Genomic DNA, 25,773 nt, shown 5'->3' with positions numbered 1-25,773 from the left:
ATGAGGAGTCAGAGACTCTCTCCTCTGGAAGCTTAAAATCTAACAGGAAAGATCCTGAGTTCCCCCCAGTGAAGGGAGAGTGAGGAGATAGTGAACCCACCAGCAACCCCTAAGGACACCCAGGAAAGGGAAGCATGGCTGTTCCTCAGAGGGGCCAGTCAGGGAGGCTGCAGCTTCCGAACCGAGGCCCGGGCCAGGAGGAGGCCAGAGGACACAAAGGCCAGAAGGAAATGGTGTTATTTCCCCGTCCCCGTCCAGGAAGGAGCAAAACACACCTGATCTGGGAGAAAGGGCAGAGAGACAATCAGGCTCTTAATGCAAATTCCATGAGCCCGTGAAGTATTTTTAGCGTCTCTGTTCACAAAAGAAACACCAACAATCGCCTTTTATTACCCGACTCAGAAACAATCCCACAGCGTCACAGTCCACAAGAACAACCCTTTCTGCTCACAGTAACCACAATCAAAAGCAAATTCCCACCAGGACTGCTTATTCTGGGGGGGCAACCTAGCTATTTCAATTAATTTCATAGTCAGTTTTCTTGTCAGTCTAGAGCAGTGGTTCTCAACCTTCTGGCCCTTTAAATACAGCTCCTCATGTTGTGGTGACCCCCAACCATAAAATTATTTTCGTTGCTACTTCATCACTGTAATGTTGCTACTGTGATGAATCGTCATGTAAATATCTGATATGCAGGATGGTCTTAGGCGACCCCTGTGAAAGGGTCGTTGGACCGCCAAAGGGGTCGAGACCCACAGGTTGAGAACCGCTGGTCTAGAGAAATAATTGACTAACTAGGTAATGAGCTTTTTCTCCTCATTTCTGGCCTGAGCGCCCGTCAATGGGAAAGCAGTTGTCTGTGGCCGAGCAACTTTCACAAGCCGCCTGGACACAGCGTCAAAATCTGTCGTGTCAACACCATGACTCTCCGTTCCTAACCCTCTTCTCATTGCAGCCAGGTTTAACCTTTGCTGTGATGTGCTCCCAGAATAAAGTGCTTCCCCCACATCTGAAAAACTCAAAGCAAGTTTGCATCACCCCTGCTCTCCAAAACCACGCTTCTCGGAGTGCCCGGGTTTCAAAACCACGCTTCTCGGAGTGCCCGGGTTTTAAGGAGACTGCGTGCTCCTGCGCGGCACCAGGGAAGTGTCAGGGGCACATCCGCGGGGTTCCCGGCAGGCAGGGCCTGAAGGACTTGATCCCAACATGGCCCAGAGCCCCCTCCCCGCCCCCGCCACACTCCAGAGTTTAAGAAGCACCCATTCAGATAAAGTTTGCAAATTCAGGACATAGACAACATGCAGAAACCTGGCCTCTGGATTTCCAAACAGAAAACAAATGTCTTCATTTTACAAAGAAACTCTGTGACCGAAAGGAGGAGACCAGAGGACCGCACTTAAGACCATCGAGTAGAAGCCCCCTACGAGCACGGGCAGGCTCAGGCCTGGGTGACGGACAGCCGTCCCGGACAGCACCCCGTGGGGTCCAGAAAGGACGGCCACCCCTTATCTGCCCGTCTTCCAGAAGGTTCTCCCTCCTCCTCCTCCCTCCCTGACCCCAGCCCTGATCCCCACCCCGGGGAAAGGGCTTCAACAGAAGATAAGGAAGCTCAGGATGCCAGCGGGTCTGTCTGCACAGAATCTGGTGACTATTTTTATGTTTCCTTTTTTAAATGCGAAAATGTCTGCCTTTAAAAATGGCTTCAAAGTGGCCACATAAGCACGGGTAAACCAAAAATACCCTCCGCCGGGCCGCAGGCTGGCTGCCCGAATGCTCCGCCTGCAATGCGGGCGGTCACTCCCTCCGCACAAGCTGCCGGCTCCGCCAGGAGCTGCCAGGACGCGGGGGGTGAGGGGTGCGGGGTTGTATGGGGACTGACAGCAACACCCTGAGCTACTGCTGCCGCTAGATTGAATGTGGGCACAGAAAGTGCCCGGACACTAACGAGGGGGTGGGAACAGCTCTCAGACTGTCCGTCGCACAGAAAGCACAGATCCAGAGGAACCCAGATACGGAGCATTAAACATCTGCTTTCAAGTGTGCTAAGCCATGTCCACGTCGGCAAACGGACCGTGTGGACACTGTCACATGCACAGAGCGCGTACATGTTTGAGAGAAACTTTCTGATCCGCGAGCAGGCAGCCAGCACGTATCACCCACCACATGCCTGCAGGGGCAGGTCATCCGACAAAGCCTGGATCCTTAAGGACCAAACTCTGAGCAGCTGAGAAGAAAGTCCCGGAAGCCAGCACCACCCTCCTGGAGGGGCAGGGAGGCCAGGAGACCTTGGGGGGGGGGGGGGGGGGGGAGATACGCCCCAAGGCTCTCTGCACGCACAGACTGGGCCCTGGAGAGCCAAGTGCCAAGAGACAAGCTTCTATCTTCAACCAAAATCTTGAACTTAACAACTTCCTTTATGTAAATCCAAACTGGTTTCTGGTTACACTGCGAGGTCAACATCCGGCCAGCTACGCACACAGATGCAACCCCTACAGCTGTGTGCGACAGGCCACAGACCAGCCAGGCCCCCCAGGGCTGTCCATCACCCCTGGCTCCCTCCCTGCCCAGGCCCCCACTGTCCCCTGCACATACCTTCTTCTAAAAAGCCCTCGACGACTCCCCTTGTCCCAGGAGCCCCTTGCCAGTAGGCCTGTAAAACCTGCGCTTCGATTTCTCAAAGACTTCGCCTCCAGGTGCTCCCCCTGGAGAGCGGGAACATGACTCGCCTCCTCCGAGCCTGACCCAGGATCTGCACGGAGTAATGTGTGGCACGGACCCTGACACCGTCATCTACCGTTCACACAAGAAGGTGAAAAAATACAGCGTTTTCAAAGTCTACGTTCACTTACCAACTATTTCTAAACAACCGAGTACAGGGGGAATCCAAACAGATGCCATCAGACATGCGTATGTACATGCACAGGCGTGTGTTTATGAAGACTGAGCTGGACGGATTTAAAATCCTCCAAGGAGGAAGTTAAGAGGAAGTGGGAATCGATCCCACACCCTCCGGCTGAAAGTCCTCCCTGGGTTACTTCTCAGGACGCAGCCCCCTCCCTCCTGCTGGTCTCAGACCCTATGTGCAGACGAAGGCAGACCATCGCCTTGACTCTCACTCTCCCGCGTTGGGAAGGCCGCTGGCACGCGGCACCCTGCACGAGGACCCGAGGCCCTGGCAGCTCCCGGTGTGAGAAGTCAGAGGGACAGCAGTCCCTTCCGGCGGCTGGGGCCGCAGCCTGCTGAGAACGGGGCTGCCTCCGCCGTCCAGGGCTCCCCGACTCCCACGCCTCCTGGGGGTCCCCAGCACCGTCCCTTCTGCCCTCCCATGGGAGACCCCTCCCTGGAAGGAGGTGCCGTGTCACTGGTGTCCTGCCCCAAAGAGAGCCCTGCACCGTGGAGGTGGACACTCGGGGCTTCTGCTCGAGGAATGAACCAACTCGTCAGCGACTCCTCGTTCCATCGCTGTCCCTGCAACTGGTTAGGAGGCTCCAGGAAGAACTGCAGGAGCGACCTGCTCCTCTCCCGCGTGTCTCTCCGGCCCCTGAGACCTGAATCCAATCAGCACGGGCCACCCTAGCATGAGGCCCATGGCCCTGGGCAGAGCACCCCACAGGCAGCGGCAGGCTTGGCGACAGGAGAGAAGGCACAGACGCTGGGAACAAGGCCACGTTCCCCAGTTGGCTTCAGAACTGTGAGCACTTACAGAAGGAAAACTTCTCTGCAATTTGTTTAAACAATCCTTCAAATACGGAATCCCAATTCCTCAAAATATCCTATGGCTCCTAAACATACTGCTTTCGGTTTTAAAGAAAGAACACACACACACACACACACACACACACACACACACACATGCACGCACACACACACACACGACTACTCTCTGCAAATATGTGTGCTTTCAATACCTACTGATGGAGGAAATACCCATTTCTGCAAGAACGTCCCCAAGCCCAAAGACTGGGATCACCCCTACACTCTCCACCGCTGCCACATCACCATCACAAACTGGTTCCGGTCTGGAGAGCCTTCTGTTTGTGATGACTGACGGCCCACATCCCCTCAGACTGGACGGAGCCAGCTATTGAAGTCAGTCGTGGTTTGCTTCCTCAATTTTCATAAAATGATGACAGCCCAACCCATTACTCAGTGGGTTTCAAAATTAACGCTCTGTCTTTTAGTGACAACAGAGTATGTGTGCTCTGTGCTCTTTCCAGAGAACAAAACCTCAAATGGTCTGCAGATCACCTTGAACTTGTGACAAAACAGAAAATAAAGATACATCCAAAACGGTCGCAGAGCATCACCTGAAGGAGACAGTGCGGCTACTGCTCCTTGGACTCCCGCGTCCCATCAAACCCCCATGAGTCAGGCACGTCTCCCGGTGGTTCTCAGCCTCGGAGGCACATCAGACTCACCTGAGGAGCGGATGCCTCGTCCTCCCCTCTCCATACTCGACAGATTATGATCAAATTCTGTGGTGGTTCTGCCTGGCCGGTGTGGCCCAGTGGTTGAACGTCAACCCAGGAACCAAGAGGTTACCGGTTCGATTCCCGGTCAGGGCACATGCCCAGGTTGCAGGCTCGAGCCCCAAGAGGAGGCGATGGATGATGTTGTTCTCTCTCATCAACATATCTATCCCTCTCCCTTTCTCTAAAAATCAATAAGGACTTATATTTTTAAAAATCTGTGGTGGTTCTACTGAGCAGCCCAGGATGACTTATACGTCTTACAGACTTGCTTTTCCTAAACGGTGCTGTGTGCTCTGCTCCCACTTAGCGAAGCGGCATACGAAGCAGCTACCTCGATGTGCTGCTCTATTTTCTGCAGGGAGATGTGGGGATGCATTGCTCATGTTGACATCCTTCACGTCCCAAGTCCCACAAGAGAAATCTCTCCTGACCCTCACTGGTGAGGAAAACGGGGCTTCCCTTGGGCAACGCAAGTGCCTCGGTCTTACGTGCAAGACCAGGGCTGTCGCTTCGGTTTCACCTACAAGGAAATGAAAACTCCCAGGTCCATAACCACAGAGGACATCCTGGTACTAACTTTCGCTGGGCTCTGCCTTCCCAAGAGCTATTCGTTTGGTAATGCTGGCGGTAGAACAGTGACCTGCCTCCAGTCCATGGTCGATGTGAGGAGATAGAATAATTAGCCCCTCGTCATCTTCCTCACACACTTATGAGCTACCGGAGACGAAATAATGCGATTGATGTGACTAAAATCCATGCAGGCCTGCACAGCTCTTGTTTGTTTTGCTTTGGCTTTTGGGGGGAGGAGCAGAGAAATGACAGGTGGGTAGGTAGAGGGACAGAAATCTACCAGCTCCCATCTTTAACTGCATCCATATTTGGAAAAAGAATTTAAAGTTGTCCTTAAACACAACTTAAAGGCCCCAGTGTCGGGGAAACTGATTTTTACTATTTATTCACCGCCCACCTGGGAAGAGTCGAATCCAACAAATTAACATTGCACTGACTTCAGTTTCAAAGCTGGTTGGAACCAGTTTACCATAATTCCCAATAGATGACTGTGTGAATTAATATAGATGAGATCAGCATCTAATTTTCTAAAACTCTCAATAATTACACTGGTTCCAAAAAAATAAATAACATGGGAATTGGACCAAAAGCATATCTATTGCCATAAACTATCAAAGCATTTAGACACACCTTCAAAAATTCGTATTAACTATTTCTATAAACAACAGCAATGAAACACTTCTAAAAGCCCTTTTTCATAATAAACCAATCAGCCACTAGTCTCTGTGCTGAACAGCCGTGTGAACGAAAAGGAGTAACAGCAGAAACACGGAAAATGAACCCACGATTTTTCTTCTGTAGTTTAAACATGCATTCCACTGAGATGAAGATGGAAATGCGGAAATGCACTGTGATCACAGTCATTACAAGAAAAAGACATATTTGAGAAGAGCTTTAAGAGGACCTATTTTCTTTCTAAATTAAACTACTGAACTCATGTTTACATTCAGGCAGAAGCTTGCTTTAACCCATGAGTTCGCTTATCAAACAGCTAGGAACCCCAATGGAAATGAACAAATGATCCTCGTAAATAAAATCATTAGGGCGCCATGCAACCAACGAGCTAAATCCCCTTCCATCTTCCCCTTCCTGGGCACAGGGGAGGCTGTATTTCCCAGCTTCCTTTGCAGTTAGGTGCGGGTGGACCCATGTGACTGCACCCTGGCCAACGAATAAGGACTGACCTTGCTCTCTCTTCTCCTGCCACAGCCAGTGTTCCAGTCCTTAGAGCTACAAGTTCAAGTTCGCAGGCAGCTGGGTGTGAGTCACAAATTGGAGGAGAGCCATGTGACCGGACCTCCTCGGGGTGTGCAGTCGACGAGAAACAAACCCTCCCGGTGTCTTACCTTGGGATGGGAAGGCTTGCTGCCCAGGCATCACCCACCTCATTCTGACTAACACATCCCTTCTAGTCCTCCCTCACTAGATCTCGGGCATCCTCAGACGATCACCTTGAGTTCCATTCCCAACCGGTGGAACAGTGGTTCTCAACCTTCCTAATGCCGCGACCCTTTCATACAGTTCCTCATATTGTGGTGACCCCCAACCATAAAATTATTTTCGTGGCTACTTCATAACTGTAATTTTGCTGCTGTTATGAATCGTAGTGTAAATATCTGATATGTTATGTGTTTTCCGATGGTCGCAACCCACAGGTTGAGAACCGCTGCAATGGAAACTGTTAGCAACCAGCACAGACACGTGGAAGGCTGAGTATTTCTCGGGTCCCTGACACGTACCAACGCTAGGACTCCGGAGGAGGCATGGGGATCCCCGGCATGTCCCAGAGGAGCCACTGGAGGATGCATATAAATACTAGGACTTCTGTTTATGTCATTACTTATCATTTTTTAAAGTTCTCGTTCTTGGGTATGTTTTATAAGGTACACAATACATAAGGATGATATTACTTGAATGTAACTATACGTAGATGAGCAAACATACTAGATGGATTTTAATACCTCTAATGTGGAGGCAACAAAGTAAGTATTGCAGTCCCTGCTCAAAAAAATACCTACTCTTGCAGAAGTCCAATACTTAAATAGGGAACAATAAAATGTATGAGGTTGAACACAATAAAGTGCCTATAGCCCGGCTGGCGTGGCTCAGTGTTTGAGCACTGACCTATGAACCAGGAGCTTATGAGTTCGATTCCCAGTCAGGGCACATGCCCGGGTTGCAGGCTCAATCCCCAATGGGGTGCGTGCAGGAAGCAGCCAATCAATGATTCTCTCTCATTATTGATGTTTCCATCTCTCTCTCCTTCTCCCTTCCTCTCTGAAATCAATAAAAATGTATATTTTTTAAATATTCTGGATATTTAAAATATATATATAATTGTGACATCAAGTATGCTACGGAAAATGTATGCTAGGGCCACCAAGTGGCCTTTTGGAAAGGTTTGGATGCAGGTGTATCCCGGATGCATCTAGAAAGACAAGCATATAAAATATGTGGAGGAGAATGGAGTGAGTATAATGAAATATGAGGCCAGGTGCCCAGAAAAGGGAAGTGAAAAGAGGCAGTGGAATCAGCCAGAGGCGGCCAGTGAAGCCCAGCTCACAACTCATTGATCACCAGCTACACATTTTTTCAAACTCAACCTCTTCGTTTTCACAGCCAACATTTTCCCTTAGGACTGACTTTAACTTTATAAGTTCTATTCAAGTTCAATGCCAGATATATGCAAACAACCAAGGAAAGGTGAAGTCCCTAAATGTGAAAACAAGACAAAGATGTTCAAGTTTTGAGATTCATTTATGCTTCTTTACCGATGCCTGCAGGATGAAATATGGCACTCACACACACACAGGCATGGCTGGTACTGTGACAATGAACAGTATGTTGCATTATGAAAAGGAAGCCAATGTTCAAAGCATTGTACACCCTTTCTATTCATTTCAGGAACAATGCCCACGGACACCTGTACACAGTTCCACCTCCCTCCTTCCTGCCACCCACGGTCCAGGTAATGAGTAACCAGACAGCACTGACTCACTCGCTGCATGTGAGCCGGAGCAGCTACCGGTGTTCATCTTATAAGTTACGTCTTTATACTGCAGTCACATTCTTCTTTACTGCATTTCTCTGACCGCGGGGAGGTTTCTGCGTTTTAAATGTCCTTGTTTTTATCCATAATGCTATTCACAGGAGCAAATTATGTATAAGCCTCTGTTATCAATAATGACCAAGGCAATTAGAACTATAGATAGAAGTAGCAGTAACACTGTAGGGTGGCGTGTGAGGTTTATGAGTGTCAGAATATGTCTTCTGAAAGCAATCAAAGCAATGCTTAAAAACTAGCGATTTCTAAAGAAAGATCCAAGAGACCTTAGCAACCCCTCCTCGTGAAAATATAGAAGCTGAAAGGAGAAATGGACCCGTCTGGTAGCCACTTAAGGTCTTCAGTAGGCAACCTAAGAAATATGCCTGCATCTGTTCCCAGAGATGAAGGGCTCTGGCCTGGCCTGCGTGGTTCAGCGGTTGAGCGCCGACCTATGAACCAGGAGGTCACGGTTCAATTTCTGGTCAGGGCACAGGCCTGGGTTGCAGGCTCGGTCCCCAGTAGGGGGTGTGCAGGAGGCAGCCGATCCATGATTCTCTCTCATCATTGATGTTTCTCTCTCCCTCTCCCTCTCTGAAATCAATAATATATGTATTTTTTAAATTTTTTTTTAAGTTAAAGGTCTCTGGTACAAACCAGCCAAATCTTCCCTCCATCCAGATGCTTTCTAATGTTTTGCTTTTGAGGTGAACTGAAGAAAAAAGATTAGTATAAAATATACGTGTATATTCTAACTGTCTATTGCTAAGTTTTTGTGAGATTAGGCTAACTCAGTGGTCGGCAAATCGCAGCTCGAGAGCCACATGCGGCTCTTTGGCCCCTTGAGTGTGGCTCTTCCACAAAATACCATGTGCGGGCGCGCACGTACAGTGCGAAGTTGACTTAAAACTAAGTAAAATTTAAGTTAATTTTAGGGAACGTTGTTAAGTGAAAGAAGATGTAGCGTCGAGGATTGAGAAAGGTATGTTGAGATGGTTTGGACATATAGAGAGGATGAACGAAAGGAGATAGACGAAACGAGTATACAAGACGAGTGTGGACGGGAGAGTTGGAAGGGGTCGACCTCAGCGAACGTACCTCCATCAGATTGAGGACGTTTTTAGCAAAGGCCAGCTTAGGAGCACCCTAATTAAGTTAATAACAATGTACCTACCTATATAGTTTAAGTTTAAAAAATTTGGCTCTCAATAGAAATTTCAATCATTGTACTGTTGATATTTGGCTCTGTTGACTAATGAGTTTGCCGACCACTGGGCTAACCTATCTATATAATGCTTAGGATCCTCCCAGTGTAATTGAGGGTATTCTCTTTAGACCTCCCGCCGGCCACCCGTGCACCTGGACGTTGAGCACTCGCAGCCCAAGGGCAGGGCTTCAGATCCAACAGGAGGAGCATCCCCTGTAGAAAATCGGTACATTGTGGCTCGAACGCTCCTCCACCTGAGGAACGTGATTCGTCACCAATAGCAACTGGAGGTTTACAATTGTAAGTCATTTCCACGTTCAGTCACTCGCCACTCACCCGTTAACACATCGCACGGATACACCTACACATGTAGGCACGGTTAACAAATCGGAAAATGTTTCCCAGCTGGGGACCGAAAATGCAAGATGGGCAATTTTTCCAGACACATAAGCTTATGAATTTAAGTAGAAAGTTCTCCATATCCTTCAAACGCCCTTTCCCCTCCCTAAAGCCCTGGTCCACTCGGTCTTCTATACGGAGCTAGTTATTACCTACAGAGAACACCTGTTTCTAGGATCCCTTCTTCACATCTCAACACGGGCGGCACTTTTGGAATCCCTGAACCCACCAATGTTCTGTGCTTCCTTCCACCTTATTTCCTGTCATTGCAAATATGCTATTTTTAAATTTTTAAAAAATTTATTTCAGAGAGAGGGAGAGAGAGAGAAACATCAATGATGAGAGAGAATCACGCATCAGCTGCCCTCTGCACACGCCCTACTGGGGATGGAGCCCGAAACCCGGGCATGTGCCCTGACTGAGAATCGAACAGGTGAGCTCCTGGTTCATAGGTCGATGCTCAACCACTGAGGCGTATCATACCAGCTGGCTATGCTATTATATTTAAATGACCTGTTTATGCAGCCACTCCCCTCTCCTCCCAACTGGCCTAATGATTCCTGAAGACAAAAACCATGTGTATCTTCTGCACAGTTTCTGGCTAATAGCAGGCCCCCGCGTTCATTCATTCACTCGCACAACAGACACCTCTGGAGTGGCTGACAGGCGTGAGGCCCTGTCCTAGCAGCTGTGCATACATGGGCATGTGAACCGAACACAGCCCTGCCCTCATAGAGGTGACACTGGTCCAGGAGACAAAGGGTGAGGACACAACAAGTGAACATCCAGTAAGATGCCAGGTGATGAGTCAGGAACAAAAGAACGAAGGAAAGGAAAGGAGGCTGAGGGGGCGGTGAGTGACTGGAGGGGTCTGTGACTGTAGGCGGTGGAATCTGACAGCTCAGGTGTTCCTCACTGAAGTGGGAGGCGAGTCAGCCCAGGACCGGGGAAGAGAGATGCAGAGAGAGTCAGCCCAGGACCGGGGAAGAGAGATGCAGAGAGAGAGTCAGCCCAGGACCGGGGAAGAGAGATGCAGAGAGAGAGTCAGCCCAGAACTGGGGAAGAGAGATGCAGAGAGAGAGTCAGCCCAGGACCGGGGAAGAGAGATGCAGAGAGAGAGTCAGCCCAGGACCGGGGAAGAGAGATGCAGAGAGAGAGTCAGCCCAGAACTGGGGAAGAGAGATGCAGAGAGAGAGTCAGCCCAGGACCGGGGAAGAGAGATGCAGAGAGAGAGTCAGCCCAGGACCGGGGAAGAGAGATGCAGGCAGTCTGCGAGCCAGAAGCAGCAAGGAGACCGGTGTGGCTGGAACCAGGGGGTGAGAAAGAGCAAGTGCAGGCGGTGGCCAGTGCTCACATCTAAGGGAGCCCTGCAGGCCACACCAGCCCCTACAAGAAAAACAATCCAATGGACGTCTTTGAGAAAGATGGCTCAGCCAGCAGCCATCACACTGCGGGAGGAGAGCTGATGAGGGGAGGGAGAAGGTGTGGGGGAGGAGACCACAGTAGAGCAGAAGCAGGGAGACCCGTGAGGAGGCTGCCGCAATAATCCAAGCAGAAGAGGAGGGTGCCGGGCAAGCCCGGTGGCAGTGGAGGCGGTGAGGCTGGGATTCATAAAGGCACAGCCAACGAGACCCAGTGGTGGACGGCACGTAGGATGGGGGAGGAAAGGAAGAAAAGGGCTGTGGCATGGACCAGCCAAAGGATGGTGCGGCCACTGACCGCGATGAGAAAGAGGAGAGGGAGGAAGGCAACAGAAGTCTGGTTTGGCCCGGCCAGCGTGGCTCAGTGGTTAAGCATCGACCTATGAACCAGGAGGTCACGGTTCGACTCCCGGATTGTGGGCTCGATCCCCAGTAGGGGATGTGCAAGAGACAGCCCTTCAATGGTTCTCTCTCATCATGGATGTTTCTATCTCTCTCTCCCTCTCCCTTCCTCTCTGAAATCAATAAAATATATATACACACACACACACACACACACACATATACATATGTATGTACATATGTTTTAAAAGAAGCATACGAAAGTTCAAGATGCTGCTTGGACGCCCAAGGACACGCTTTAGAGGTGAATGTCCCAATACACCAAGGTTGCAGGTTCGACCTCGGGGCAGGACACATACAAGCAGCAACCAGTGAATACATAGATGGAATTACAAATCGATGTGTATCTTTCTCTCTCCCTCTCCCTCCCCTCCTCTCTTGCTCTAAAAATCAATAAGAAAACAAAGAGGCCACCCCACCCCATCCACCCCATCCGTGTGGTTCCAAATGCAGTTCTCTGTCAGCAATGAAGTAACAGACCAATTCTCCTGGGGGCTGAGCCCCACTGCCACTCCTCTGGGTGAGATGGAGCCCTTCCAGGCTGCTGTCGCAGAACGGCTCAGAGCTTGCCAAAGACCTGTCATGTTTCTGGCAGGAAGCAAACTCTTTTACTGAGAATCAAACTCTTCCCTTTAAGATGATGTACCATCGAAACAATCACGCGTGCTGATAGGGACGTGTGCTTGCCCTTACTAGCTGAGGGCGAGGAGACGTCTCAGGCACAGAACCACCTGCCATCGATAAAGGTACTCTGATGTCACAATGACGCTCATGATAAAAACATCATGGTGGCACAGACCCACCTTTGACTTTAATTTTCAAAGCTTCGTAATCTGAAAGAGAATAAACTGAGGTCTCTTCCTGCCACAAGTATATTTTCTGCAAGAAACTGTGCTGAAAAGAGCCCCAATAAAGCAAGAGACCGAGAATAACAACAGTTTGAGTGTCAAAGGGAGTAAATTTAGTGCATGGGGCTTTATAAAAGCGAGGATATATGAGGCCCAGAACATCTTTCACTAGAAACCCAGCCTAAGGAAGCCTGCAACTGAACAGCTGTCCCTCCTCCTCCTCCCCCCTCACTCCTTAAGAAAGCGCTTTCATACCCAGCTATACAAGCAACCCCTGAGAATTCAGGATCTAGCTGTTATATCAGTTCTCAAAATAAACAAAATTTTATTCACTGAACGCCAACTCTGCTGTAGAAAAAATTCTCATAACACCAAAGGGACAACCATGGACCCTCAGCCTCAGCTCCCACACCCAACCATAGCACCTGTGCAATCTGAGATGTAACTATTTCTTCTCTGTGACCTTTCTCTGGTCTTCCTTTATGGAGTAGAATGAGATCAGGACTAACAAGGTCTCAAACACACAAGCATTCTAGCAACATCGTCCCATGGCCAGCAGCGTGTGGCCCTGCAAAATCACTTTGGCACAAAATCAGGGGCCAGAGGCTCCCTGGAGACAGAGCGCTGGTGTCTGGACAACCAAGGTGGGCGCTGTCCAAATCCTCCTGTTAATGGCTTTCCCTTTTAGGAAAGAGTAGCCGGAACGTTTTCAAAGCCTGAAGCCATTTTTCTCAGTTCTTACAATTCGTTGCAGGGTGTTTCATTTTCTAAAATGGAGACCGCCGGCTTCCAATTGTGCTTGCGATGCCGCGGCATCCAGCCTGATGCAAGAACACACTCCCGCCCACTCCTGGCCGGACCCCCAGGAGGGCTGTTGGCAGGGCTGCCGCTCCTCCTTCCAGTGGCGAGTTCCCTCCGCCAGACGCTTCACATAATCAGACGGTAGGTGCTCTACATCATGAATAAATAAATTGAACCTGAACGCTCAATGAGAAAGAGTGCCATAACATAACATTTTAGCTCACTTTATTATAAAAACTAGAGGCCCGATGCACGAAATTCGTGCAAGAGTAGGCCTTCCTTCCCCCGGCTGCCGGCTTCCCTCTGGCACCCGGGACTCAGACTTCCCTCGCAGCCCCAGCTTCATCCAGAAGATTGTCCAAAAGGACGTCCGGTCTAATTAGCATATTACACTTTTATTATTATAGATGAGAATGCATTCTCCTCATACTGCACTAAGTTTTGAATAAACTCTGCAAATATCCCACCAGAAGAGTCTGATCCCATTGACTTGTCAAAGGTAATACCAGCCATATGCGATGGGAAACTCGTTAACACGTCTTTGGTTCTGTAGTGATCGAGCTCATAAAAGCACTGAGAGCCACAGAGATGCACAGGATCAAGTCTCTGATCTACAGAAGCTTCCTCCTCATGAAAGAGAGGACACTGGACCCAACGGACCGCACAGTGAGAAAGGTGGTGGGTACGATCACGTGAGTGGTTCTGATGACTCGGAGGCAGGAAAAGGCAAGTGTGGGTTAGGCAAGGACTGACCTGGCCTTGGAGACAGACCCAGGAGGCTGGCAGGCCATTAACGGTAGAGACGGGCAGGTGGTGGGCCAGGTAGAAAGACACGGCCCACCACCTGCCCATGAGCCTCAAAAGGAGGCTCCGTGAAGGAGCTGGGTGGTGTGTGGGGTGGAGAGGAGAGCCGAGGTGGACTATGGAGGCCTGGACACGAGGCCCAGCAACCTGGAGCTCACTCAAATGGTACGAGGGAGCCCATAACGGTTCCTGGGATGGGAAGGAGCAGGATCTAATTTCAGGAAGACCCATCTACTGGTGATAAACTGCAGCTAGTGCGCCGGGTGCAAAGGCAATCGCCCAACAAGAAGCCAGTGCATTTAGTAACTAAAATACCCAAAGTGTTTGTCATCATGTTGTCCTCACGGAGCCAAGGAAGGTTAAATAATGCAATCGCTTTCCTCGTCTCCCACCTATCATTCTCTCCTACACTAGTAGACGGTTCTTTGTGGATGCAGTTACTGAGTTGTCTGAATGCACCCAGTCCTCCTGAGATATATAAATGAGTTTCTTATGTGCAAAGAACTTGAAAATCTCACTGGACAGACACTCATTACAATTAGAAAGGCGAACAGCATCAGACAGGCCACCCCGAGGGGCCCTCATTTCTCTGGGCGTGCCACCCAATGACAACAGACAATCCTAGCATCTAAATATCTATCGGATGTTTCTCCCTCACAAAAATCCTACGAGTTAATTATTTTCCCATCAAACAGAGCAAATTACTTAATTTCTGAGTTGGAGTTTGTTCCCAGTGATTTGCTCAAGATTACAGAGCTCGGAAATGGAAAAGCCGGGACTCAACCCAAGTCCTGTTCAGTATATTTTGAACCCTCACTTCTTTTCTGACGCTAAGACTATTGTGCGGGCACGGCAGGTGAAGCTGATGTCCATCAGATAATCCCATGAAGAAATGTTCAATTATGCCTGACTGGTGTGGCTCGGTGGTTGAGTGTCGACCTATGAACCAGGAGGTCACGGTTCGATTCCTGGTCGAGCACATGCCCGGGTTGCAGGCTTGATTCCCAGAGGGGGGTGCAAGAGGCAGCCGATCAACGATTCTCTCTCATCACTGATGTTTCTATCTCTCTCTCCCTCTCTCTGAAATCAAAGCATATTTAAAAGGAAAAAAAAAAAAAGAAGAACTTTCAAAAAAAGGGAAGAAATGTTAAATTTTAATTGTAACAAGAGCCACAGATGCGACCTTGGGCATGACCTTGGCCGGGACGGGGTGAGGGTCAGTTCTTCCCTGAAGAGGTCTGATGCGATCTGAGATCTGAAGGGGGAATACCTGAGCTGCCTTAAGGAGAAGGGAGGGCGAAGGCATTCCAGGCAGCAGGCACAGAACAGCAGGCACGTGCGACAGGAGTGTGGCCGGGGGAGGCTGGGACGTGAGCCTAGCAAACTCAGACTCATCAGGTACAACGACCCTCTGTGCCCCTGCACAGTGCTTCACGGGCCACAGTAAAGTTCCGTCTTTATCCCAAACACACCGAGAGCTTGTTGCACTGCTGGGTGGGGTGTTTTCCTTGGGGTGAGGGCTGAGCCATGCAGCCTCTGAGAGGAACCTTCCAGGGACGGGGATAAAGACGGATATTCCAGGGCATGCACTTCCATGTTCTAGAAGAGACATCTACTGTCTATCTAAACACCCCCGAAGTGGGGATTTAAGCTGCAGATAAAACGGCACTGCAGTCCTGGAGGTAAACTGAGGCACGGCTAAGGTTACCTTGGCGGGCGGGGCACAGGAACACAGGCAACCCGAGGCAGTGGGATGGTGGACGGGAAGAGGCCCGGGCATGAAAGTGGGGGGACCAGCTCCCGGCCGAGAGGCACAGCAGGTGGCCCTTTTCACGCCCCGGCTCCCACCCACGAGCTGTGTGGCTCCGGATACATCGCTCGTCTTCCTGGGACAATTTCCCAATTTGTTATAAGACCTACCCCACGGGGTTACTGCGAGAACAACGTGAACCATGATACCTAGTGCTGGACCTGCACATAGTACATCCTCAGTAAGTGTAAGCTGCCACCATTATTATTGTAAAAGGTACGCAGTGAAGGAAGGGAAACTGTGTGTCGGTATACATCTAGGACATGTTCTCACACATGTATGCACATACGAATCTCCGGGAAAGCGTGTGAGAAATCTAGATTCCTGGCTTGGTAGCGGGCAGGCCGAGGAAGCTGGGTTTTTCCTCGCCCCCTAGGGATTCTGACACGGCTGATCCAAGCTTCTGACTTTGAGAAATTTCAAGGCCTAGAACTTAAAATAAATATGCAGGCATCGAATGAAGGATTTCACTGCAGGGGCTCAACCACGGGGATAACTTTGAAACAAATTTCAGATTTTACTGTTGTTAAAGCAGAATGAACGGCGCTCACTAGCAGAGCCTACTTCTAGGAGTGAACTGAACAACCAGAGTCCGCGTGGCTGGTAGAAGACACAGCGGTTGGGTTTTAATAACCATCTTCATACATTATTTAAAGCCGGCGTTCCAAGTGGCCCGAAAATGTCGCTGCACGCTGCCCTGGGAGGAGGAACTACATCAACACCTGGACAGCGGTATAGGGCCCACCTTCGATCAGACAGAGAAAATTATTCTGTGCTAAGACACAGCTAAACCTCTGAAGGTCTTTTCACTTCTCAGTGCGGGGTTCCTCAGCCTTGACTCTATGTAACAATTGAAGGTTATTATTTGCAGGAACTATTTACACGAACACGTGACCTTCAAAAGAGAAAATCGAACAAGTGGCTAAGTTCAGGGGAGCTGAAATCTCGGGCCTAAGGCACTCCTATCCCGTGAAGAGTGTCCGTGAAGAGTACAAACTGAAGGTATTATGTATGCCTTCTGCTCAAGGCACCATGACACAACCCAATCCTGGGGCTCTTGCTTCCTCCGAGAGTAGGAAATGCCGCTCGGGCTCTTCACAGTAATAACAATGCACATTCCTGTCCTATTTGCAAAAATCAGCAGCAGCAGCTGCTACTCACACAGAATTGTTAACAGAAAACATTTCACATACGGAGCCCAAACATTTCAGAACTTGCAGAGTCTGGCGCCAAATGAAGTGCTCAGCCTCTTTAAATTTAAAATAAGGCCTGACAATTCACTTCTACATTCCTTCATCCAATTAAAAAAAAAAAAAAGACTAAAGCATTTTCCTGGGACTTGGAGGGAACAGCTGGGCACATCTGTCAGCTACACATCTTTGGAGCGAAAGGAAAGCAATGCGTGAAGGCCATACTCACATGTGAGGGCTCAGCTCATAGAAGTTTCTGTTCCTGTAATCTTCCACTTTCTCCGGCGAATAGATGGGCAGTGACCGGTACGGGTTAACAGAGATGACCACACTCCCAATGTATGTCTGTGAAAGGAAGCGGACATACGCCCATCAGTACGTACACAGCGTGTATTTTAACCTCTGAAATTTTATCCTATAAAAAAAAAAAAAACACTGGTTCTACTTGACCATCCATTTTCTATTTTTCAAGAATATGTTACATTTCTGTAGAGAGAGAGTCAATAATGCGTATTCATTCTGCTGATACACGGAAAGCGTGGATTTATACATGGAAAATACTTTTCAAAATCTCTAGATTAATTCAGGATCCTGGCTCAGAGCCCTCCGAAGCCCTTGCCAAAAATTAAGTCACCGACCGCTGTGAAGTGTGGGCAAGGGCTGTGCATTCCCCGATTCCAGTTAGAACTGGTGTTTCCCTCTCTCCTCTCTGGCCTCGTGTTTCTGTCTTTAGTAAGCAGGTCTCTCTCCCCGCACCCCCCACCCACAGCCATTCCTACCAACAGGGCCTGGCTGGCACTGCCCTCACCCAAGCCTGTCCTTCTCTGCAATGGGCTCAGGCCAGTTACCCCTCGGGCAGCAGACAGTTTTATCTGATACCTAACGTGCTGCAACACCAGAATTTGCTTTCCGAAGGACAGTAGATTTAATGTCCAATTTAAATTCAGCCGGGCAGGCGTGGCTCAGTGGTCAAGCGTCGGCCTATGAACCAGGAGGTCACGGTTCGATTCCCAGTCAGGGAAGAGGCCCAGGTTGCAGGCTGGATCCCCAGTAGGGGGCATGCAGGAGGCTGCCAATCAATGATTTTCTCTCATCATTGATGTTTCTCTCTCTCCCCTCTTCCTTCCTCTCTGAAATCAATAAAAATATATTAATTTTTTTTTAAAAAAAAAAAGAATAGACAAGACTGCTGCTGTGAAAAAACACTCCCAGTTCCCATGCAATGTTTCGCATTTATTTCTGGCATTCTGTCACGGGGACCCAATCAATCTGGCCTGACCAGAAATGACTCAAAAAAAAAAAAAAGACTCCAACTTTCCTAATTTATTTTATTTAGACAAGACTGTTTCCAGGTTTCTTCACTCTCCAACCGACCTGGGCAAGCAGAAGGGAGACACTAGAAACTGGGTGAGTGACTGAGCGGCTTCTAACTGATCACTGCCCTGAGTGACACTGGTAGACAGGGAAACATGGTCAGCCATTCCTTTAATATCTGCTGCTTCAGAGGTCAGCCTTCCTTAGTAGAAAAAGGACACGGATTTACCTTTTCAGGTAGTTTCTGTGAGAAGGCTAAAAAGGGCTAATTCAAATGTAACACTGATATTTTGGGGGCTAGTAACTGGAACTCACGCCAGCAAGCTCCGTGTGCATTCCCGATGACCTATAATTAAGGTCACTGCCTCCTTCCCAGAAACTGGTCTTGCAAGGCGTGTCACTGCCCTGGGGGAGGGGGGAAGGTCGTTATCGAGCACCTGGAGGCCTTCCCGTAAGCCCACCAAAGGGGGCGGAACCCTGTCTGCAAGACAAAGACCCCAGACTATAAAAAGCGAAGCCACTATGTTAATAAATGGGTTCCTCCCTCCTCTAGGAAGCGTGCTGGGTATGTCCTTGCTCTTCTGTAACACTTGAATACAGGAATCAACATATATGTTTGCTGTTATCAGAACAAACAGTTTGGAGGTTGCCCCTGAACACCGAACGCCAGCCTGGCTAACTGCCCGGTCGGAACCTGCCGGGCTGGCTCTCCTGCGGGGACAACCGCGGCTCAGCCCAGCGCCAGAGGCCACACCGCCGAGGTGCGCGTCCCCTTCGCTGCCTGTGACTTCTATGCACACGAATTGTGTGCTGCCCCAGCCACTGCCCCGTCCCCTAGAACAGGCTGGCCCGCTCACGAGGCCCCGTAAATATTTGTTCACCGAGTAACTGGCTCGCACCGGGCGCCTCCATCCCTCACAAAGCAGACGGTACAGACCAGGGACGCCCTACAATCATTCTTCTGCTGAAACACGGTACCGAGCACAGGGACTCTGGTGCTCGATGTTATTCAACCGGCCTGCTGTGCTGCCCCCGAACAAAGCCTTAAGCGATATGCTCTCGCCTGAGTCTGGGTCCTGCTGGGAAAGTGAGTTTGCAAAGAAGCTGGGACAGACCTACCCACCCAGCAGGCACGCCCCCGGGGACCGGGCTGCACGCTTCCCTTCAAGAGGCGGGCAGGTTCCTTTCCCCACCCCTCCCACCTGCACTGGTCTACGCGGCTGGGTGTGACCAAAGGGACGTTAGAAGAGAAGACAAAAGCAGAGGCTTGAAACGTGTTTGTGCAGCAGGATGCCCTCCGTTATGACTGTAGCTGGGAGCCACGATGGGAACGAGCTTGTGCGACCTTGTTAGCGAGGTCCTGTCGAAAGCCGAGGCGCCCTGGACTGCAGAGCCTGACAACCCTCAGACACAGGAGGCCCAGGCTGTTCTAAGCACCGCACCCTCCCCACCCCATCCCCACCCCCCAGCCCCAGGCAGAGGCCTGCAGCCACAGGCGTGATCCCGGCTGATCTCAGCCTCAGCTGCTATCCCAATGAACTGTGGTTGTTTTAAGCCATTAATTTCTGGAGGGTGGTTTGTCACACGCAACAGTAACTGATACACCAACACAGCTCCACGAGTAGAGAAAGGGCCCAGGCAGCACAGACGTTCTCAGTCGAAATACGCAAACAGTGAGAGAACCTGGGCCATCTCTACAGGCCACTGTTTCCGATGTGTGTCTCTGATCCTGAGCTCCCTGTAGGCCTGTCCTCCGCGCTGACACCTGCCCTTGCTCTGTGTGCGTTTCCTCCTTGAAGGTCCTGTGGACGAAAGGGGCCACATGCTGACCTGACCAGCTCAGGAGAGGCCTGCATGGCGGTCTTGCAGACTCGGAGACCTAAAGTAACCAGAGAGGATGGTCTGAAATTAAACCTTAACTAAAAGCAGGTATGGTGGGCAGTTACGGTCTAAGCCGATATCTTCACTGATAAGGTCAACCTTTACCGTAACTGAGCCTATCTGTGTTTTTGCATCTATGATAACATACCCTTGACATGTCTGGGTAACTTGTGACTTCCCTGTATCTGGAGCCCCTGGGGCACAGCCAGGTGTGCTGGGCCCAGGACAGATGCTGCAGATTCTTTCATTTATCATGTTAATTGTTCCTGCACCCACCTAAGTATGTGTCCATCATTTTACTTTTTATCCTATCACGGAGGTTTCCCCGCTTCGCTTAATCCCACCTCCTTAAATCTGTCACCAATGAATTTCATGTATAAATACGGATGTAACCCGCCATTCTCCAAAGCATTATCTCAATTCGTTGAGGTTCTGCTTCCCGGCATATGTTGACAATTTGGCTCAAATAAACTCACAAAAATTCTTTACAGGTTTCAATGGTTTTTTACGTTAACAGTCCTATGGGCTTTAGTCAAAAATGTAAATATCCCCACATTCCTGTCAGGAAGAGAACCTGAGAGTTTATAGTCCCGCCCTCCTCTCTCTAGGACTGGAAAGGCCGCCTGGTAGCAGCTGACAGATGTAGGCAGGTAAGTAACTGCAGCACCCGGTGAAACCTCCTGTGCGGGGATCGAAACAATAGGAACCCGACAGCTCATTTCTACATCAATTCACATTTAGACTTACAAATGATATGCTCGAGTTTTAAACAAGCCACTGTATGGCACTTACAGTTGGTATTTTTTATTATTTCATGTCTCAAAAGTATGGTAAACTGACTCATCAAGTAGGCACCGGCACTAAAAGTCGGAGATCCGACTCAGAGCTTCTTAAAGTCAAGCATGTGCATAGAAGGGCTAGTCATTATGTGTGTTTTATTCTGAATGTGCTGAGGGGGGAGGGGAAGTATTGTGAACCTTCACAAAAGGGAGCAGACACAATAACCCTCCACTTGCCTCTGGAGTTCCACTCGCCTATTCCACTGGAAACAAGAGGCTGGTATGTCCTACCTCTCACACCAACGCTATCCAGAGCTCGGGTGATGCCAGTCCCAAGGAAGCCACAGACCAGGCCACCATGCGGCTGTGCTCACACCTGAACCTGGGCCCTAGGTCCCAAAGGACTCACAGAGAAGCTCTGCTAGAATCCAGAAGATGTTCTTCTTCGGCTGTTCACACCAAAAAAAGGACCCTTCCCACTAATGGCCAAAACTACTCACCAATAGGTTCTATACACCTTCCCCAACAGGGACAAGTCTGGTCTGGCTCTTATTACCTACCCTCAATGGATGGATGGATGATGGATGGATGATGGATGGATGGATGGATGATGGATGAATGATGGATAGATGATGGATGGATAGATGATGGATGGATGGATGGATGGATGATGGATGGATGGATGGATGGATGGATGAATGATGGATAGATGATGGATGGATAGGTGATGGATGGATAGATGGATGATGAATGAATGGATGATGGATGGATGATGGATGGATGGATGGATGGTTGGATGATGGATGGTTAGATGATGGATAGATGGATGGATGGATGTGTGTATATGTGAACATATGTATGTATTTGCTCAATCAATGTACTTATTTACTCCTACCCAACCTGTAACCAACCTCCAGACCACCCGGACACTCCCTAGCTCAGCACCTCCTGATCCCACCCCTCAGCACCCCAAGTCCTCGAGCGTCTGCACACCCCGTGACAGAGGAAAGCTCGCTCCACTCCCACCGCCAGGTGACACTACGGAGGGAAAAGGGAAGGGAAGGGCGAGGGAAGACAAGGGCACAAGAAGGAAAGAAGAGAAAAAGGGAGGAGGGAAAGGAAGGCTCTACCTTTCTATAAAGGGCACATTCAATTAGCAAGTTTATCTTCTACTTCTCCTGGGCAAACACTAAAACAAGAATGTACAAACATTCCTAAGTCAAAACAATCCTCGTCTTCATACTTCAGCTATCGCCAGCATTCCAGGACAGATGCCTGTGGATAAGCAAATGATACTCGAGTAGACATTCCTACTGTGATTACAGTGCAAACCCCAGTCTTCCCTGGGGCGCGCCCAGCCGGCGACCTCCCCGCCCAGACGATCTGGAACCCGGAAGAAAGGGCCCTGAGATAGCAGCCCACAGACCATGGACTTCATTCCACAAGAAAGTCCTGCCACAGCCCCACCCTCAGAGATTCCATTTCAAAGAGCTGGGGAGGGACCAGGCCCGCGGCCTCTTCTAAAGTCTCCACGGACAAGCAGAGCTGAAACCGCACCTGGCGGCCCGCACCTCCAGGCCTCCGGGCCAGGCCCTCCTGTCAGGCTAGTGTCATCCCTGGCCCCTCTTCCAGCCTGCTCTCCCCTGTACGTATTCCTGCGTAACTAAGTCTAAATATTTTGAAAAGAAAAGAAAACCTTCTTTAGCCCTAGCTCCTTACATGTTAGCCACACTGCTAATAGACTCGGCATACGGTATGTCACACACTAGAGACACAGCGGCCTCGGTAAATTGGGGCCGTCCTATGGCCGTGGATTTACATGCCTGGCTCTGACTCGTTATAATAAGACTTTCATCATGGCCAACGATGTGTACTTGAGTGGATATTTACATGCACATACCGGTACATACGTATGAAATTAAAACTTCACTAAACCCTAAGTACCCTTACCACATGCGATGCCCTGACAGTCTTTGTCCAATTCTATTTATATAAAAAATGTTTCAGCTGCTGGTCCCTAACCTACGAAATGGCTTTCATCACCCATTCATGGTGAATCTCACAGTTTAAAAAATACTGCTGCAGTGCATGTCTTAGTCTTTTTCTTCAGCTGCCCTCCCTTTGCAATGCAATGAAAGCTATGAACCTTCCCTCCAGGAAAAACCCCACAGACAATACGCACATACAAGTCTGCACACAGCTGACATACCAGGTTAAGAGCTCCCACCGTAAGGGACAAAGCAATGGCCAGTGAGGGCAGAAAGAAAAGAGACAGAGGGGAAGAGACAGTGAAGCAAACAGAGAAAGAAAAGGAGTAAGAGGTGACCGAAGTAATTCTAGAAGTACAAAAATGAAGAGCTGTTAGGGTAAGAGCCAACAGCTCAGCCCAGCGTAACCACCACCGGCCAATACCAGAGCTATGACAAGGCTGCGTGCAATGCATTCTGGAACGCTATCTAACCAAAAAGAAATGTCTGCCTGGTCGGCGTGGCTCAGTGGCTGAGCGTCAACCTATGAACCAGGAGGTCACGGTTCGATTCCAGGTGAGGGCGCATGCCCGGGTTGCAGGTTCGATCCCCACCAGTGTGGGTGTGCAGGCGGCAGCTGATCAATCTCATCATTGATGTTGCTCTCTCTCCCTCTCCCTTCCTCTCTGAAATCAATAAAAATGTATATATACTTAAAAAAAGAAACTTTTTTCAAGCTAAACAGTGGAGCACAGTGGGCAAAGGAGGGGCAAATGGGGACATCTGTTACAGTGTCAACAATAAAAATAAAGTTAGTAAAAAGTAAGTGAAGCACAATTTGACGGTTCTGAGCCGCGATTACTTGAAGGGTGCGTGCGGTCCTCCGTGATGCCAGAGAAAGGCACCGTTAGCACACACATGTCGGGGGTTCCGCATCCTTCCCATCCGGTCCTGCCCGGGGCAACATGCAGCTCCCTAGAAGCACTAGCACCCTGTGGGGGTGCATCTCCCCGCCCCACAGGAAACTGAAATAAAAGCGTGCCTAAACCACAAGGTGAGGTAAGGAAATCCTACAGTGGCTCGTCTTCACCACGACGGCTTCTTCGGCGCCTCTTTTTAAAGGTCGAATTCCTCCGATATCTTTTAAAGCCCTGCTTTCCGAGGCTCTCACCGGCTTCCTCAGTCCCCTCGGGATCCATTTCAGTGCTTGTTTACAGCCTCCGCGCGGTTCCCGGGACCCGCATCCCCGGGCCCATTAAAATGCCGGCGGGCACTGTCCACTGAGGTACCTTCACTCACCTCTTCCTACGTGCCCCGGACACAGGTGTGAACCCTCCATCTCGGTGTCCCTCCCAGTGCAGCACAAATAAGTTGGGTGCTAGGACCCCATCATCTAACCAAAGTGGAACCAGGACAAGGCGCCAGCGACCTGTTCTTTTCTCGTAGCGCCCACGGTCCACGCTGCTGGTGGCCGGGCAGCTTGGCAGACGTGGCCGCGGACAGTGCCCAGCCCAGGCGGCTGGTACAAGAGGGTGCTGCAGTGGGCACGGCCTCCCACCTGACTGGGGAGAGCTGAAATCCTCACACTCCCAGGAACAAACAGAAGGGGTGGGGGGCCGGGGTGGGGGGGGATAGGGTCTTCTCATTGCAGGGGGCAATCTTCATCTCAAGAGAAAAGACTGCATTTTCAGTGTGGATCCCAGCACCAGAACTGCGCCTACATCGTGAAGAAATGCAGGACACGTATCACACACACCCTTTAACTTCAGACAGGTACACCAGGGGCGTGACAATGCGACCGGCAAGACCTACCGGAATACCTGACGTCAGGCTAATTGTTTCATCTAAAACGGCACCAGGGGGTAGTCAAGGCTGTGCAGCGGTCCTCCAGGTCCCGGCCTCCAAGCCGCGCAGCTTCAACTGGGCCACGGCCACAGTGCAGGCCCAGGGCGGGCAGACTCAGGTCCACACCCCCTCCACACCCGCACTGCTGCCTGCACTGAGCTGACGTGACAACATCTCACAGGCGAGCAGCGCACCTTCTGAGACCCTCCCTCATGCAAAGCATCGCCTGGGAAACAGAAGGGCGCCTGGGGCTGTGCCCTGGCAGGCCTACAACACAGCAGGAGGTGAGACTCTTCTGTCATAAAACGTAAAATCTAGGAGTTACCGACTCTAGCCCCCAACGCAGATGAAACCGGACGGAAGGAAGTGATTCTGGGCTAAAGGAGTCATCTGTCTTCCTATCTCACCGTCTAAGGGAGCGCCTGGGGTTTAAAGGAAGGAAAGGTCACCAGGGAGGTTGGGGGACGGAACGGGTCTAACAGATGGGCATCATTCCGCTCAAGGCATGGTCCCCCAAGAACTGTGTAAAGACCTCAGGTTTCAGGCGAGAGCTGAGCCCTCCCTGCTGAGACTGCCCCCTTCCAAACGCTGCTGTTTTTTTTAAGCATAAATCCCCAGAGACCCACACAGACATCTGTGCTGCCCCCCAGCACTGCCCCCCCGGCCAACGGTGGATCTAACCCAGGGGCTGAGTGGACAAGTACAAGATGGTGGAGATACCACGGAGCGTGCGTTCTTCAGCTCAGACAGGAAGGCAACTCTGGCACACGCTGTCACATGGATGAAAATACGGTGGAGGCACGAAGGCCACGCGACCACATCTCAGGACAGGGATGGAGAAGCCGGCCCGGAGGAAGGCCTCCCGTGAGTGACAGCCCCAGAAACAAGACCGGGTGAGGCGCCTGGGCTTGAGTCTGAAGGCAGTTCTGAAGTACAAGCCGGCGCGTGGGGCAAGGGGGTTGGAGGATGAAACGGACTAAATGGAGAGCCAGGTCCCCCGGCCCCAGGTGTGCTGGCTCC

General features: G+C 50.3%; 1 protein-coding gene across 4 annotated transcripts in view; it reads right to left on the bottom strand.

The window, feature by feature from the left end:
* Positions 1-25,773, bottom strand: part of MYO1B (myosin IB) — a 137,345-nt gene that overhangs the window by 76,726 nt on the left and 34,846 nt on the right. For all 4 annotated transcript variants that reach the window (XM_070421720.1, XM_070421719.1, XM_070421721.1 and 1 more), the window contains exon 3: positions 17,197-17,312. In XM_070421720.1, coding sequence (XP_070277821.1) covers positions 17,197-17,312 — 116 coding nt within the window. The remainder of the gene's footprint in view (positions 1-17,196; positions 17,313-25,773) is intronic.

The sequence above is a fragment of the Myotis yumanensis genome, unplaced genomic scaffold (genome assembly GCF_028538775.1).
Source record: "Myotis yumanensis isolate MYYU_CA2020_CCGP unplaced genomic scaffold, mMyoYum1.0.hap1 SCAF_8, whole genome shotgun sequence".
NCBI lineage: Eukaryota > Metazoa > Chordata > Mammalia > Chiroptera > Vespertilionidae > Myotis > Myotis yumanensis.
This window is presented reverse-complemented; position numbering and strand designations above follow the sequence as displayed.